Source organism: Anser anser (assembly GCF_964211835.1).
Source record: "Anser anser genome assembly, chromosome: 1".
NCBI lineage: Eukaryota > Metazoa > Chordata > Aves > Anseriformes > Anatidae > Anser > Anser anser.
In genome coordinates this window covers 65041565-65058575 of record NC_139720.1, presented here as the reverse complement: position 1 = coordinate 65058575, position 17011 = coordinate 65041565, and the positions used below count along the sequence as shown (strand labels likewise).

Below are 17011 nucleotides of genomic sequence, written 5' to 3'. Positions count from 1 at the left end.
GCAGAGCCAGCAACCATGAAGGAGAAGCTGTGGAGTGGCCAAGCTTTCCACCATGCAGGAAGAACAATGAGATGTTTGTCCCTGCCCAAGCATGGAGGTTGCTCAGGCTCACTGCGCAGCAGGACATAACACTGTGTCAATATTTATTCAGGCAGTGGAAGTGCCTCAGAAAAACTGATTGCTGGGCCATGAAGTGCTAATGACATTAAGATAAATGGAAGCTATTCTCCACAAAGAAACATTCCTCCCAAAGGAAATTGGAAGTTGGCTGGGAGAGGCACCTTGCCCAGAAAAGGGGTGTCTGCAGGGAAATGGGGTGCCCTTCAGGGAAAAGCAGCAACACCCACACCCCACAGAGAAGCTGAACTCTTCAAGTAAATATACTATGACAAGAGGGGAAAGAACTACCCTGGAAAAGGGCAAATTCAGGGCAACGGAGATATTCCAGACAGGGAAAGAGTAGGAATTAGTAAATCAGATTTTCAGCGTGAAGACTGCATTTTCTTGTTCCCTCACAGGCAGTGGGAGTAAGGGTGTCTGTGAAGGAACAGGCAACCCACTGGATGCTAGACATCCCTGCTAAGATAGAAGCACACAGGACAGCCAAGCTCCCTACCTAGGGAGGTGAAGCTCTAGGGAGAGTCTCTGATACGCAAAGGCCATGCTTAATCCCCTTCAAGGGGGGATGGAGAGACAGAGCTGCAGAGATTGTGCAGGAAAGCTGGGCTGCAGGGGAATTCGCATGTGATGCTGCATGGAGTTAGCATGTCAGGGAAGTCTTTAGTGTGGTTCTCAGTCTCCCCATAAGCAGTGGGGTGGGTTAGTCTACAGCGTTTGGGAGCTTGGTCCATGAGGGATGTTACAGTTATAAAAACGGATTGAAAATGCTTTGAAGTTTAGTTTGGATTTGAAAGTTGTATTACCCGTCCTAGCAGTAACTTTTAATTGTATCTCTGGAAATTGGTAAAATTGTCAGTCTGGCTGGGGAGGCATTGATTAAAACCTGAGAAAAGAAACAACAGAGAATGTGAGAAGAGCTGAAGTGAGAGAGAATTACTTACCTCAGCTGCTTCGCACTCTACTTACCTCCACTGTGCTGTCCGAGACCTTCTCCCCCAAATCCTTCTTGCCTTTGAAATAAAAGAAAAGATCTCACTCATGGGGTCTGTGCCTCAAGTCAAGAGCTGGCCCTCATACTGTGGACCGGAAAGCCCAAGGGAGAGGTAAAAGGGAGAGTAAGACTCTACTGCAAGATAAGTCCAAGCCTCCTGCAATCTGATAGCTGCTCAGTGGTTTAGGGGGAGGCCCCTTTGGGCTCCTATCTTTAGGTCCTGGCTTTCATGAAGTTCTAATGAGCTTATAGCCACTCACCACTGCACTTGATTTTTGCTGGCACGGAAGCCCAAGAGCCCAATGCAGACAAAGCCTCTGCTACAAAGAAGCTAGTCTTGCAAAAGTGATGGTGAAGACTCTGGAGAAAGTTGACAGTACAGTTACTGTGTTGCATTAGTTCTTGGAAGAAAATGTGGGCCATGTTCTGCAGCAGTTATCTTGTACTACTTACTAACCCCTCTTTGCTGGATGTTACAGCTACAGACTGGGTAATGAGACATAAATGGCTCTTCTAGGTTATTTGAAAGATGCATATTCTATTCAGTGAAGGCTACAGGATACAAAACTGATCACTTCTTTTTGCAGTTATTTTTACAGGAGAACACATTTGCAAAGGCAGCACTGCCTGGCCAAGAGAAATTGGGTGACCTCTTACCTGTAGGTGAGCTTTGCTTTGACTGTGGTTCCATCTGGGCTCCGTTGGTCCTTAACGAGAGAGTTTTTGCCCCTTGCTGTTTCTCCAGCTCCCCTGCAAGACAGATGTGTGGAAGTGAACGAGGAACGGGATGGATGGAAGGGCCGCAGCATATTGAAGGAGAAATGTGGGAAGACAGGAAGGAGAATCAATGCAAGAGAATGACAAGAGAATGTCAAAAAAGGAGGGAGAGAGGAACAGCTAAGAGAGAAACAAAAACTTGAAAGGATTTTATGTGTGGAGGAACTTACATATCTGTACAAGACCTCTGTGTATGACCTGCATTTATACAGAATAGGTTATTGCTGCACAGAAAGGGACCACTGATGGTGAGCTACTTGGGCTCATATGTTTATACAGAATGTATTTGCATAGTCAGAGTATGGGATGGAGGCATCTTCTGGGTCTTCTGGGTCTGGCAGTCTAAACTTCACCATTTCAGACCACTGTATCTTAAACTCTATTTCATAAGCATCATAAGCAGTTATTCCCTTTCTGCTGCTGGTGGGTACTCACAGAACCTGACTGCTTTTTCACCCTGTTGGTGAACACAAGAACAATCCTGTGTAGATTCTGCTACTCATCCTCTTTGTCCTTTTTTTCCAAAGAACCCACTGATTTTACCCTTTCTCCCTGGTAGACACATGCAGTGTGATGGCATTGGAGTCTGAATTGTATTAGAGGCCCTTACATTCAATTCGTATCTGCTCCAGCTCTGTCACTTCTGCTATTGACTCTTTCAGATCTTCCACAAATTTCTGCATTTCCTCAGCACCCAGAGCACAGAAGTGCAGTACCTGTTTCTTCTCTGAGCCCGAAACTGGAGTCACCAGTGTGATGCCATGGGGGTAATCTGTGAAGAAGATGTGTCAACACAATAAAGAGGAATTAGGCTCTCTTGCTGGAGAAGTTGGCTGCTTTGCTGCCTTTCCAGGACAGAGAATTTCTAACATCAGTCCAGAGGAATAGCACACTTAAGAGTTTGTCACGCTGCGAACAGTAGGAATTTGCAGCATTGCAGCACTCCAAAGGAACAGAATGGCCAAGCTGCAATGGCAAGGCAAGTACCACCACTACCATAGTGGTGCCATAGCCAAAAAACTCAGTTACAGTCAGTGTAACCTTGACTCTGAGAACCTGAGCACAGAGGTGGGACTGCAAAACCCTCCTGAGTCTGTGGAGGAGCTAATAGGATACCCAAGGCCAATGCTTTTTATCCTGCGGGAGCTGCAGCAGGACAGGTTGGCTCCTGGACTCAAAGCCAGAACAACTATTATCACCCACAGTGGCAGGGCCTCTCCTCAGTCTCTACTTCCATCAGCAGGGAACTTAGCAGGGGTGATAGCACAGCATGGGTGGGGAGCCCATCGTGCTGTGCAAAGAGAGTGGTAAAGAGAAGGATGTGGTTTTGCAGGTCTCTGCTTAGTAGCCCCAACAGGCAAAACACAGGAATGCAAATGAAATGTCCATGAGGCATGCAGGGAAGTTGCTAAGTTTGTGACTGGACTTCTCTGTCTTTTGGTCATTGGCCAGTGGTTTCAGCTCCTTTTCTCCTTCCCCCTCTCCTTTGTCCACATTTAATTTCTCTCTTCCCCTGTCCTTTTCTCCACTGCTCCTGCATCTGTCTGCCTTCCCCACCCTATGCCTTTAGCAATCTTTACTAAACAAGTTAAAAGATCAACCTGCTATTTTCTGCCAGTCCTCAGCTCCCTCTGTTTGTGTCCCAGGCCCTTTTCCCACCCTGTGTCTTGTCTCATCTGTTCAGATCTCAAGTTCTTTTAGACATCTGCTTTTCTGTCTCTGCAGAGTATACACAAAAGGATTCCTTTGCCAGAAGATCCCTGAGCACTCACAGGATAGTCACCAGACCCCTGAAAGCTGAGCCCAGCTCTAATAGTGCCTCCTGGGGATGCTCAGTTATGAATGGCTCTTCTGTACGTACATGGATGTGAAAGCCACTGCGTGCTGCAGAGGGTAGGGGGTTGAGATGGTGGCTCACTGTCAACAGGATAGAGTGAGGATGTAAAGAACTCAGTGAAGACACAGTAGTGCTTCCTGGCAGCATATTCTGCTGGTGCTCACAAAAACCCCAGTGGGCATCAGCCATGCTTGCCTGGGACCACTGTGCAGCCCCTTTGCCTGTGCCAGCAGGAAGCCTGCCTGTTTCTGGAATCCCTCTGCTACACAACCAGCCTCAATCATGACACATCGTGGCTCTCTTCCCAGACCATCAAGGTCAGGCTGACTAGGGCTGGCCTCCCGCCATTCTTTGGTGGGTGCTGTTCCAAGGGCTCTGCTTCTGTCTCAGGAAGCCTTCAGCACAGCACAGCATATCTCAGTGTGGGCAGGCAGCTGCAGCACCTGAGCTTTTATCAGTGTCAAAAGTAGAGGTGAGAATTGTGACTTCGGGCATGAGTGGAGAGGGGATAAAGCTAGCAGCAGCAGTTTTGTCAGTGAGGTTCTCCACCCACCATTGGCTCCTGAGAGCTATGTGAGGTGTATCTTGGGACTGATTCCCTCATGCCTCCGCACTAGTGCCTTCCCTGCCACCAAGACAAGTCAGCCCGCTGCAATGAGCTAGAGAGAGGGACCAGGAGCCTCTTCCCATGACACCGTACCTGCACAGTGCTCTCCTCAGCACCAAGCCTCAGTTTTTCCTCCCCTCCCATTTTAACCCTGATGTAAGATCTCACTGGGCAATGCAGTCCCCTCCTTCCTTCTCCTTTTCCATACCAAACCCTTCCAGGCAACCAAGGAGAATCAGACTTACATTCATTCTCAAAGAGATGGAACTGCATCCCCAGCAGGCCAACTGACTTGCAAAATGTGTAGGTTGAGGAGCTTTTCTTCTTGGGGCAAAGCTTGAGGATCTGTTGGAGGAACAGATGCATCATCGGGCAGGGTGCCGATGAACAGTGAGTTAAGAACGATACAAACTACTAAAAGCATATAGGAAAAAGCTTTTTGCAGGCTCTGCTAATTGCACATGGGAGTAACACTTGGTGACGGACAGGCTCTTTGCCCAGAAAGCTGCCTGGCACACTGCACTTGTAGCAACACTTGAAATTCTGTACGCATAGCCCTGGGGCCCACTCAGGTGCAGTTCCCCAGATGCTGATTTTTCGATGCTCCTATTTTCGATGTTGCAAGGATAGTTCTCCTTCACTGAGTGCCAAATTGGAAGGCTAAGGGAAACCCGTCAGAAATACCTCAGGTCTGGAAACCAGAGCACATGTGCATGCAGTGCTGCCCTTGATCCCTCAGCACTAATTCTCATGGATCTGGTTTATTGTATGGGATGGAGGGCCAGCAAGGAACAAACCGGTTTGCAACATCCACAGTTTTCTTTTGCCATTAAACTCAGGCCTTTTCTTCAGGTGCCTAAAGCAAAACTTCCTTCTTGTTCTGCATCCTTCCAGTCTCAGAGAATCTGTGCTCTCCTCCCTTTTGTACCTGTCTGAACTCTGTTGCAAGGTCCCTTGGGCAGGACACTTTTAAAAGTACTACATACAATTCAGTCTCCAGTAAGTTGTACACACCATTCTACAGCCTCTGCAAAATAGAAGGTAATGGTTTTAAAGTGTCTGGCAGGAGACTTTTAAAGTGCATGGGAGCGCTCTTCTGCCATAGCACAAACAGCCAAACCAATGAACTTCCCTTTCACAAAATGAGTTTCCCTAGTAGCAAAGGGATGAGAGAGAGCAATGACGTTACTTGGATGTCTGTGGGATGCGACAGTCTGCTTTTCAAAGGTCAGAGGAGTTTTAGGTTTGGTACGTTTTTAACAGGGAAGGATCCAGCGCTGTGTCTTGCAGTGTGGATGGACCAGAAGATGGTCCGTCCCTAGGACAGGGGGGAAACTGTAATGTTTTGGACTCGTTTTATATTTCTTTACAGACACTGGGGGCTAGTTTTATCACTGCAGTGCCTAAATGCCAAAGCACACTTACCACCAGCAGGTCATTGAAGAGAAAAACTTCCCTCTGGTGAGCTGCCTGCTTCTGCACTTTGTTCACATCGGTAACTTCGTACAAACGGCTGCAGCAGACCAGCCGGCGATGGGGCACGGACAAAACCTGCAGAAGATCCACAAGAGCATGTGGGGGTTATGGGAGGTGCCAGGGAGGGTCTCCACCATCCTCAGCCCACACAAACCTGCCCAATCACAGAGGCACAAGCCAGTTCTGCCTAGTTTGCCCATTCAAATCATCTCATGACCACTCCTCACCACCACTCATCCTGCTAGCCCAGTATCACAGAGCCTTTGTGACTTGGATAAATCAGAGGAGTAGAACAGGCTATAGGCAAGCCACTTGCTTATATATCCTATCTTCATGTACCTCCAGCTTCAAGTCACTGAGCGACTGCTCATCCTCTCTCAGAGCACTGGACATCTGCATATTTCCTGGGCATTGAGAAATGAGTTTGTTCATTTTGAGTAAACAGAATGTTTTTGGATTTCAGAACAGTTTCTGCTAAAGAAGCAGTCTCTGCATTTGGAGGTCTCATAACCCCAGCAATCCTTGGAGAACTCATTAGACAGAGGTAGGTGAAATTGTTTCCTATCACTTTGACTTTCACATCCTACAGGCTCACAAGGCCTGAAAGTTCAGAGCACTGCAGGGCTATCACTGAAGTATTGGCAGTCAGGACCTGCACTGGCAAGCAGGAGCTGCAGTGAGATTTTTGGGCAAACAGTTACTGCATTGGATAAAGCAAATTCTGGCCAAGAAGATCCCAAAGAAGTAGGAAAGAAAGAGCAAATGAAGAAGGTGTTTGGAGAAAAAGGAATTAATGCATCAAGGCAAGAAAGGAAATTATTACGAAGAAAAAGAGACAGAGGAAAAAGGCAGAAAAGAGGGACAGTGAGGGAGGTGGGTGTGAGCAGGGTGAGTGGGTGCCAGCAGGGTTACGGGTGCTCACTGTTTTCATTCCAACTATGGATTTCTCCACTTTGGTAACGTAAGTCACATGGTCCTCATTGGATTTTAGCTCTTTCTGCTGGATCCTCTCATAGATCCCCACCACAAGTTCCCGTGGGATGTCAGCACCATCATCCACTCCTGCAAAACAGAGAAAATGTTCAGCAGAATAGGCAGGGAGAAAACAAAAGGGAAGAACTGGTGGTCCCTGACAGGCAGATCTCTGCTCTGTGCAATGACGGGAAGGCAGAAAGAAAGAGAAATATTTTTCTTTAGGCTGTCTTCTTTCTTGGTCTAACACACCTAAAGCACCAGGAGCAGATACTGACATATCTAAGGCCAATGCAGAAGATTTCATCATTCCATTGCTCTGCATGGTGGCTCCTTTCCATTTGTTCCCTAAGGTTTTATGGCTACAATTTCACATTCATATATCTTGGGCCACTCAGCAGCAACCCCTGCATTGATTTCATATAAAATTATAAGTGCTAGATGTGGAGGAGATCTACAATAGGAACCAGCTGCTCCTCCTGCCAATGCAAACCTCAGCTCTCCTAAATAGGAGAAACTAAATAGTAAATGCTTGGTGGACTCCAACATTTGTTTTCTGTGATGTCTCCTAGGGTTAATACCTTCCTGCTAGTCTGCCTGTAATTTCCCTGTCTGGGGTCTGTCCCTTCCCTCTTTTATGTCTCCGTAGATAATTCTACAAATTTTGCTGTCCAGCCTTTGCAGAGCCTGGCAGAAAAGTTCTCCTTCACCCCTCCCTGAGCCACACACCACAAATTAAATTGCCAGACTTTCCTCCTGAACTGAATTCCTTCAATCATTTTCCATTGATTTTCTCTGCTTTCCCTCCAGCTCCCTGGTCTGAGGCATACTACACTGATTGATGTCTTGCAGGTGAGGAGCTGTTGTGGAATGGAGAGACATTGTCATCTCCCGACTCCCTAATTCATGCTTTGGATACAGAGCCTGAATACTTTTTTACTTTTTTGGTTTGGTTTGGTTTTGGTTTGGTTTTGGTTTTCTTCTTGTTGTTGCTGGCTTGGCTGGTTGGTTGGTTGGTTGGTTGTTTTTTTAAACACAGGCCAGTGAAGCTCCTGGCCTATGTATTGGGCTGAAGGTGAGTCTGGAATGAACTGTCTCTCCTTGTCCACTGCATGATCCTCACGTTGGCTGAATTCATGTTGTGATGTGAGCTGACAGATTTTCAAGTAACTCTAAGTGAAAGTTAACATTAAAAAAAAAAAAAGAAAATCTTTTGAGTTAGTTGCTGTGATACTGAAGGGGATGATGACAGGTATCAGCCCCATTCTCAGAAAATAACTTGAAAGAAGCCCTCCGTGCCACATCATTCCAGTCTGAAGTGGATGGCAGATTGGAGAAGGTGGGGGAGGCTGGAACAACATTGTCTGAACAGCCATGAGGACAAAGAAACAAGTCAAAGGAACCCATAGAAGTTCAAGCTCTAGACAAAGATTTACACTGGGAAAACCTTGAAGAAACTTAAACTGAACTGTAGATGTGCAGTAAGAGACTTTTGGAAGATGGCAGACCTAGAAGCAAACAGTTGGGAAATTAGAGTTTGTCTAGACGTTTTGTCAAAAAGGCTAAACAATACTAGGCTGCGTTAGCAGATCTGAAAATAAGGAGGAGGCAGTGGTTCTAAATATGAGTATGTTGTGACCACATCTGAAGAAATGCTTTTAGCAACCTATTACTGAGATGGGAAGGACCTTGAAAAATAGAAGAAAATTGACTTGGGGAACTGATGTATCAGAAATTGCAAAGAGGTAATGTATGCATGAACTCTGTCAGGCCTGCAGTTACTGCAAGTAATTGCAAGCAATTAAGAAAGGGAAGTTTTAGCCTGAATAGAAGGAAAATGTGTTCATACATTCAAAGCAACAAGGAGGGCATGGGCTTGTTTAGTGTAATCCAGCAGGGTCTAGGAATGACAGAGCTGAACAATAGAAAAATGTAATACGGTGGACTCGTTCTAAACAGTGAAATCCATTAAAAGATGAAATCATCTCTCAAAGAAAATGGTTGATTTCTGAAAAGGCTGGACAGCTTTCTGTAGAGGACAAAGCACAGATTTTCCCCTTCCCCAGCAACCTACAGGACACTTCAAAGCACCCTCCTCCACGTCTAGCTCACAAAGACCAGCAGCAGCCCTGGAGAAAGACAGCTCCACTAGGTTTTTGCTGCCTTCACCTCAGTAGGATTTAGAGCAGCAAAGAGGGCAAAAAAAGCAAAGTAGGACTCTCACCTCTCAGATTGCGAATGAAGTCCTCCAGCATCATCTTCCTGTCAGGCTTGATGTTGGGGCTGTACATGTCTGTATTGAGGAGGATGATTGCAAAGGCCAAGATGAAGATGGTATCTGGGTTGTGAAACTGCTGGACCACATCTGGGTTACACATGCAGTACCTCTGGCTGCAACAGGAGGGATAAACACACTTAACATGGAATATTACAGCAAAGTCCTCTGCTCCAGAGTGACAATGGCCTCGTCACATGTGGATCGAATTCTTCCTTTCACTCCAACTCTCACACAAGTGAGAAGGAATTGCTTGCTCTCCAAAGGCCAAATTACACACCAATGGCTGAAGTTGGCCACTAAAACTTCAACCTTTCTGTTCTTAGAAGCCAAAATAGCAAATGACAGTAGAGAGACCACCCAGGCTGGGAATGTAGTGGTAATGCAGGAGGGGTCTACTCGAGCCTGACTTGCTAAATACAAAGGACTCCTCTGGATGCACCAAAGGAACAACCCAGCACCCCTGCAAGCCCCAGGACTGTTCTTCCTGTCAGTTACCAATGAACAGGGAGTCCTTTGCTGGAAGACATGTCAGGGCTGGCTTACTCTGGCCCTTTGTGCCCTTCATGCCACTCAACACCCATCAAGGACATGGCTCTGCAGCAGCAGTGGGACACAAGACTTTGCGCTTCATCAGCCCTTCCACAATCAGCTTCTTTAGGAGGAAGATCTCTGGCCATTCATTCCATCGCTGCTGCATGTTTTCTGTGCTGGGTGTGCTCTCTGCTTCCAGCCAGTTGCAAAAGTGGGGCCACAGGGCTCGCTGTCTTACCTGAAGGCCTCAATTAGCCGCTCAACCTTCTGCGCCTCCCCCTGCACGCGGATGTGGGCCTGGAACTTCCGCAGCGCCTCATCCAGCTCCATGCCTGAGAAGTCCATCTCATCCACCACGCAGCTGTGGAAAGGGGACACGGTCTTTGTCAGCACCTCCTCCTGGGAAGGATGCCAGGCAGGCTCCTTCATTGTTTTGTCCAGGCTGAGATCCCAAGGGAAATAACACAGGAAGGGCCCTGGGACATCACTACAGATGCCCAGATGGTTCTTAAAAATGGCAAAGGTTTCAGACAAGCCATTCCTGCATTCTACGGCCGGTGGGCAATTCTTGTGCCTAACCACATACATATGTGTGTGTGTATATATATATATATATATATACACATTGTGTTTTATATATATCATATTGTACCATACTCAACATATATACACATATATACAATATATATAATTCATATATCTGTATTGATATTTTCTATATCTATATAGATATCTAGACAGCTATATTGATACAGATATTTAGACACCTATATATGAACACCAATATGGATACAGATATAGATCCATCTATTTCTGCCTCTCCTGTCATCTGGCAATCCTTCGCACATTGTCCATTCCCCCTTTCCTCCCAGCACAAGCACTTGTTCACTACCCATTTATCCATCCTTCTCTTATCTGCATTCACTGCACTCATCCTCTCCTCACCTTCTATTCACTCAAGCATACATCCTCGTTTGCAGTCCATACTTTCTTCTCCACTCTTCACTCCCACCCAAACACTGCAGCAACTATATTCACTGTGTCTTTAAAGGCCAAAGCTCACTCAAAGAAAATGGGAAATGGAAGCTCTTATCTAAAAATAACATTACACCATTAGCTGGCTTATAATATCAAGGCTGGGTAAAACTCTGCTCATTTAGTCAGACACCAGGAGTCCCCATCAATTAACTCTGTCCAAAGCACTATTCATTTTACACATTTCTATCCATTCCACACAATCTTTTCCATTTCCTCCATACTTCAGTGCCACAATTCCCTTTTATCACAGGAAATCCTTCACCTCACACATCTGGTATTGCTTTTCCTTGACAGCAATACATTGCAGACTGGTAATTCATAGCCAACTTAAATCCTCAAAGAGAGGGATCCCTTCTCTCTTGTATCCCGCTAAAGTATTCTCATTTTATATAAGTCCTACTGCTACTCTCCAAAATGTACTGCTACAGTTCTTCCTGTCTGTATTAGTTCTAGTTCTTATTCTAGTTCTTATTCTTACTGCATGATATTTTGGTCTTCATCTGTAATGGCAACACCTTCCCCATGTGTCTTCAGCACATTTTGTTAACATGCTCCTACCATTTCTGTCCAGGTCATTGCTGCAAACATTCATCAAAAGACTAGACTCAGAAAACTCTGTTCATAACCTCCCTTAAGCCCAACTTCCCATTTCAGCAGAGCATGTAGGCACTAATGTCTGCATCAGCCAATTCTCTCCCCTGTTTATGATTCCTCTGCTAATATCTTTCTCTTCCACGCTCAACTAACAATTTCTCACATCACATGCTTTACTGAAGTCTAGAATCATCTTCTGTATGTTCTTTGTCTAGAAAACCATTTTTTTATCAAGGAAAGACTGAATGAAGAATGAAATCAGAGGATGCACCTACTCTCTACAGGCTTTGGTATATACCATTTACCTTCTTGTTTGCCATTATTTCTTTCCCATAAATGAATTCTCAAATCTGACATTCCATCTGATAGACCAAAAAATTAACAGGTTCCAAAATTCCATTTTCTTTACACCTTCCTTAAGTTTGAAGTTACTAGTATGCTAGGATTCAGTCAAACAGTACCACCTGGACATCATAAATGTATTAATAATTCAATGAATTCATATTTTCTGCCTCCATATCCTCTGGGTGCTAATTCTACCTTTCATTCCATTTATCTTATCCTCTACGTTGTGTTTGGTTTGCCTTTCTCATGTTGTAAATGATAAACTGACCCCAAATTTAGGGTTAGGAGGAAATTTTCCTGAAGACAGCTTGTCTGGGACTACATGAGGAATGTGGAAAATGAGGTAAGTGGAAAATAGAGGGGGGAGGGGATTAGCTTTCTTCTGGATTCTTTCAATTCCTAGTGTTCCTGGAAATTTTACCAACTGAACCTTTGCTAATAAAGGTATGTGCTCTAATCAGTTTCTTCTGCTTCCTTGCTGTGTTATCCTGGAAAATTCGCTGTTAGTGTTTGCAATAGTTCTGCAGTTTGCTGTAGGCAGTGTTTTGTGAGCTAGGCTGTTGAATACTATGTGCAGCCTTGCTAGAACAAAAAATTGTTGCATGATGTCTCTAATGGGTGAGGGATAAGGTTCAAATGCTCTGAGACCTTTTCCTATTCCTGCATTCCCCCAGTGGTTCAAGAGCTGAGATATTGCTAAACCAGAGTAACACCCACAGAATACCTTTCCAAGAGCTCTCGATGAATGTAGGGTGTTCAGCGTCTTCTAAGGCTGGAGTAGTTATAATCTCAACCAAGAAACACGGTCTCTTTCCCCACACAAATTCCATATAATCAAAATGTAGGTGGTCAAGAGCAAGGGCAGAGAATCAATGGGCCTGCTCTCACAGGAAATCTTATACAAAATCTTTTTTTTTTCCCTCTCCAGGAAGTGGACTGCAGAAGCACTTACAAATCGTTTCTGACAGCAGTGAAAACTTCCTCTACTGTCCCTTTCCTTTGTTATTTTTATTTTTCTCATACTTGCACTCACTTGTCCCTTTTGTTGCCATCAAGGCATTCTGCTTCTTGGAACTTATCTCTGATACTAAGAAAAGTTTTCTCTGGTTAGTTATTATCGTGTTCACAGCTGCAAACACCTCTGCAGTTGGACCTTTGTTATCATTTTTTAATCCTTTCTGATACATGATGTTTCTCAGCATTGACCCCAATGATTTTGCTATTATTGTCTGCTTCCAGATGCATGAAAGCAAAGTCCTTGCACACACCAGTGAGATCTGCTCAGGTCATCCTAGTAAACCCAATCCATCAGCGTTAAGTCATGTATCTTTTCCTCCTTCCCTCACTGATCAGTCCATCCCCGTCCATGCCATCTAGTCTAACACATCCTCTGTTTCATGTCCAAATCTCAAATAATAAAGTCAATGCTCTTGATACAGAAAGCACCAAACCTCTGTTAGGACAAGTAGTGCAAGGCAGCTGTTTATAGCTCTTTTCAAACTCAAACAGGTATTGCTACATGAGTTATGCACTGCTTCTCCTCTGAGAGTTTTGTGCACAGAGTGACAGATGCAGATTTACTTTGTAAATTCTAAGAGGAAACTCCTGGGAGTCCCTTATGTTTGTCCCTCAGCCCAAAGACGGGTGTCCCCTTGTCCTAGCTCCTGAGAGACATTGACCAGGCAGAAAGGACAGGTTAGAAAGAAAATTTGACTTTAGCAAATCTGAGCTTGCATTTGATTTACCTGTCAAAGCCTGTGCCAAAGGCCTGAGAAATAGCTCCTAGAGGAGGCACCAGATATGCTACTACTTTCTGCTGCTAGACCGACAGTAAAAAGAATGGTGGATCATAGCTTTCGGCTATTTTTTGTGACACAGCCAAGTTCATTCAAAGGGCCAGAGAGCCTTGTGCCTTGGGGCTGCCTTGTTCCTGCTCCTGTTCTAGGTGGCTACACATTTTGCTGTCTTGCCTGACCTCAGATTCCTGTGCCAGCTCCCATTAACTTTCTGAAGGCACTGTCATGCCCATGTACGAACTCCCCTGAAATGTAATGCAGCTTCTCTCTGGGAGGTCTTTTCTTCCCAAAACAGAGACCCTGGAAGCTGACACACAATATATTGGCAAGCATACTGCAAAAAGTACATTCATCTCATCAGCCTTCAGAGCTGCAATGTAAAAGGCAGCAGAACCACATGCATGAGGAGGCTGTCTCTCCCCCAAACTGGATTTGCCAATGTAAAAGACAAAGGATGAGCAGAGAGGGCTCTCTGCATCCAAGGAATAAACCAGCAGCTTATGTGTATGTGCCAAAACCAGTGCTGAGTTCATTTTTCCACAAACAGCAGCATGCCTATGAGATGCCTATTCCAGGACCACCAGGAGGCCTGAAGGATAAAATGCAGGGGTGAAGGAAATGCCTTATAAAATCTCCTCCTGTTTTAGTTCTTTCTCTCCCATGGACTTGCAACAAGCAATGTGAGTTTTTCTCACAGCACATCCATAGATGTGTTTAGCCCACTACCTGCTGGACAGGGCTTTGGACCTTCTGTTCATGTTGCTGAAGTGAGGAAGAAAGGTGCAGGCACCTTGCCTCATAAACAATGTGGTGCCAACTACCCAGGGGGAGCTTGGTCTGTCCCGAGGCACTCAGCAGACTGGCACCTCGTAACTGCAGAGAACTGCACTCCCAGTGTCAGGTGGTGGGACCACAGGGTGGGATCTAGTTGCACCATTTTGCCCTGTTGTTCTGTCCATGGTGGCTGTGCTGCCTCCTAGGCTGCAGGGCATGGGTCCCCCCTAAAGTGGGTGGACACGGTGGCATCCGGGCTGTGAGGATTTAGCACAGGGCTAAGCACAACAAAAAAGCCTTTCGGCAAAAGGATTTAGAGAAGGCAAGAAGCAGCTGTATCGTGTGGGGCTGGGATCTGCTTGCCCAAGCGTAATGACCTATTTTCCAGCTTTTCCACTCAGGTGACAATGCAGCAGGAGCTGGGCTGCAACTAAAAGCGTCTGTAATGAACCTGCAGCCCATGCTCAGGGAGGGGGCAAAGTGGGAGGCAGTCAGGTGGAAAGTTTAAAACCACAAGGCTCAAAGATACTAATAAAAGCCATCCTTCTTCTCAGCATCCCTACCCCTATGCTCTTTCTGAAGACAAACCTGGCTTAGGGTGAGCTGCAGAGGGAGAGGTCAGCTCCCTGGGAAAAGGCTGCCCTGTGGGGGTTAACTGAGGCCCACAGTAAGAAAAGTGAGTGGGGCTCACTGATTACTTGCACCAGCAGGCAGGGGCATGTGTCCCAGTCCTGCCCTCCATGCAGCACCTCTCCCTGCTCTCCTAGTGCTAGGGCAGTCTCTGCAATGGACACCATGGCCCACACCAGCCCATCCTCTGTAGGAGGTGCTGTGCTGCATGTATTGCCTGTTCTCCTCTGGGGCTGCCATGCCTACTTGTCCTCCCAGGACTGCTGGTAGCCCACATGGCTACTTACTTGGGCATCCACATCTGCCTAAGTGAGAAATCGATGCCCTGACTTGGGCCAAAGCTGTCTTCCAAAGTGGAAAGCTGCTTCCACTTCAGACATGTCAGCTGTGCGGAAGAGTTCTGCCCATCTTTCATCTCCCCCTCCAGGGGACATCACGAGCCTCTGTGCAAGGAAAAAACAGCATTTCCCTGGGCAGCCAAGCAGGTTCAAGCTGTACCTTCAGCCCTTGCAGCTTGGCATGGGAAAGCTCCTCTTGTTCACAAGCCTGATCTGTGCCACATCTCTGCTTGCAGCAGGAGGTCAGAACTGCCTAACATGTTCTTCCCTCTGTTCTCTGTTTCCATTGCATCGTTATCTATTGCTCCACAGCACAAGCGGCAGCACTGTGCTGCTCAAACCCTCCTGTAACACAAGTCCCCTACTGATCCTCTGTAACGTCTTTAGTGAGAAGGGGAAGGTAGGCTAGTTTGGGCCTACCTGTCAAGTTCACTCTGCCAGTCAGAGGAATCTAACGCTTCTTTGAAAAGACAGCCTCTTAGCTGGGTTTCCAGCTCTGAATTTACACTCCTAAGAGCAGTTTTTCTCTCCCTGACTTCCCAGGAGAGAAAGAGAAGACACTACCAGCTTGACAGACACGAGAGCTGCTCACCCGCAAGGAAAGTGTGTCTAACAGCAACTCGGAGTCTAACAGGAACCAGCCCCCGATTCAGCACAATGTCTCCTCTGCTTGAACCCCTGCCCCTTTCCACTCTGACAGCAAATGCGCCAGGACAGCCACTTCTGCACTTCCAAGTCCCATGACCTGAGCACAGACCATCCAACATCACCAGCTCAGCTGACTCCATTCATGGCATCACTCGCGTTATCTTGCTCATGAATGAACTATAAATGGAAAAAAAATCCTGAGTCAGAAACATGTGTAGGGGAGGAATGAACTAAAGTGAAAGAAAGGATGAAGGTGAACAAAAGCAACAAACACAGAATGAAGAGTGCACAAAAAGAAATAAACAAGACATCTGAGCAGGTAACACAAAAGAAAGAAAGAAAAGATGTAAGAAAGATAACGTGCCTCATTTAAAAAGTGTTAATGCATTGGCCCTGACTTTTTCAAAGTAACAAAATGATTTTCCCACAACACTGGACAGGCAGATTTGATAAAAACTGCTCAGTACTAGAACAGTGCTCTAACAGCCCAGGCTACCTCTCTGCAGCTGTATTCCCTGGACTGGTAAATCCTGAAACCCTGGAGTAGGTCCCCAGGGACTCCTCACAGCTGACTGCAGGGCAGGTTGTGAAAGCTGATTCTCACAAGGAGGGGATGGATCTTGCTGTGGGGTGCTTGACCACCATAAGTGGATCTTTCTGTGGTTGGATGCTTAAAATTGGTTACGGATGGGATTTACTCCCGTAACATAAAATATTTAAAGCTAGATGTCCAGCCTAAACTAGCACAAAGAGAAAAACAGCACTCGAGAGGCCTGTGTCTCTCCATTGATTAAAGGAATTCATAAACTGAGAGCTGATGCTGAACTTGGTGGTAGTTAACAATAGGTGAGATACATCCTGCTTTTAAAGATTGAAGCCTTGTCTGCAAGGGGAAAATACATACTGCATCTCCCTAAAAAAAAAAAAACACAACAGTTTAGGGAGATTGAGCAGTTTAGTGTTTTCAAAGGATGTGTGCCAATTGTAGTTAGATACTTTTGAAAATCCCCTACGCCCTCCCTTGTTCCTCTGGTTAGTGTGTATAATTACCTGTGAGTTATCCAGACACCTTTTCTGGGTTCCAAGAAAATCAATTAAAGTTTGAAAGATAAAGTAGGAGGATGAAAGGGAGAACACAATTTAAGGACGTTTAGGGGTTGGACAGCAGGTGTGAGAAGCCAAAACAGCATACCAAAAGGCTTAAGCCTCTTACTATGTTTATCCCCACTCACCCCCCACCATGCACATCAGAAACTTTG

General features: G+C 45.8%; 1 protein-coding gene across 5 annotated transcripts in view; it reads right to left on the bottom strand.

Annotated features, from left to right (window-relative positions):
- IQSEC3 (IQ motif and Sec7 domain ArfGEF 3) overlaps positions 1-17011 on the bottom strand; it is a 103155-nt gene that overhangs the window by 6232 nt on the left and 79912 nt on the right. For 3 of the 5 annotated variants that reach the window (XM_083827944.1, XM_083827947.1, XM_083827948.1), the window contains 8 exons: positions 9828-9950; positions 9005-9171; positions 6731-6870; positions 5758-5883; positions 4578-4677; positions 2499-2660; positions 1769-1861; positions 1087-1130 (listed from right to left, as the gene is read on the bottom strand). In XM_083827944.1, coding sequence (XP_083684070.1) covers positions 1087-1130; positions 1769-1861; positions 2499-2660; positions 4578-4677; positions 5758-5883; positions 6731-6870; positions 9005-9171; positions 9828-9950 — 955 coding nt within the window. Of the gene's footprint in view, positions 1-923; positions 1004-1086; positions 1131-1768; positions 1862-2498; positions 2661-4577; positions 4678-5757; positions 5884-6730; positions 6871-9004; positions 9172-9827; positions 9951-17011 lie in introns of all 5 variants that reach the window. The other 2 variants (XM_083827946.1, XM_083827945.1) reach the window with 1 other exon arrangement.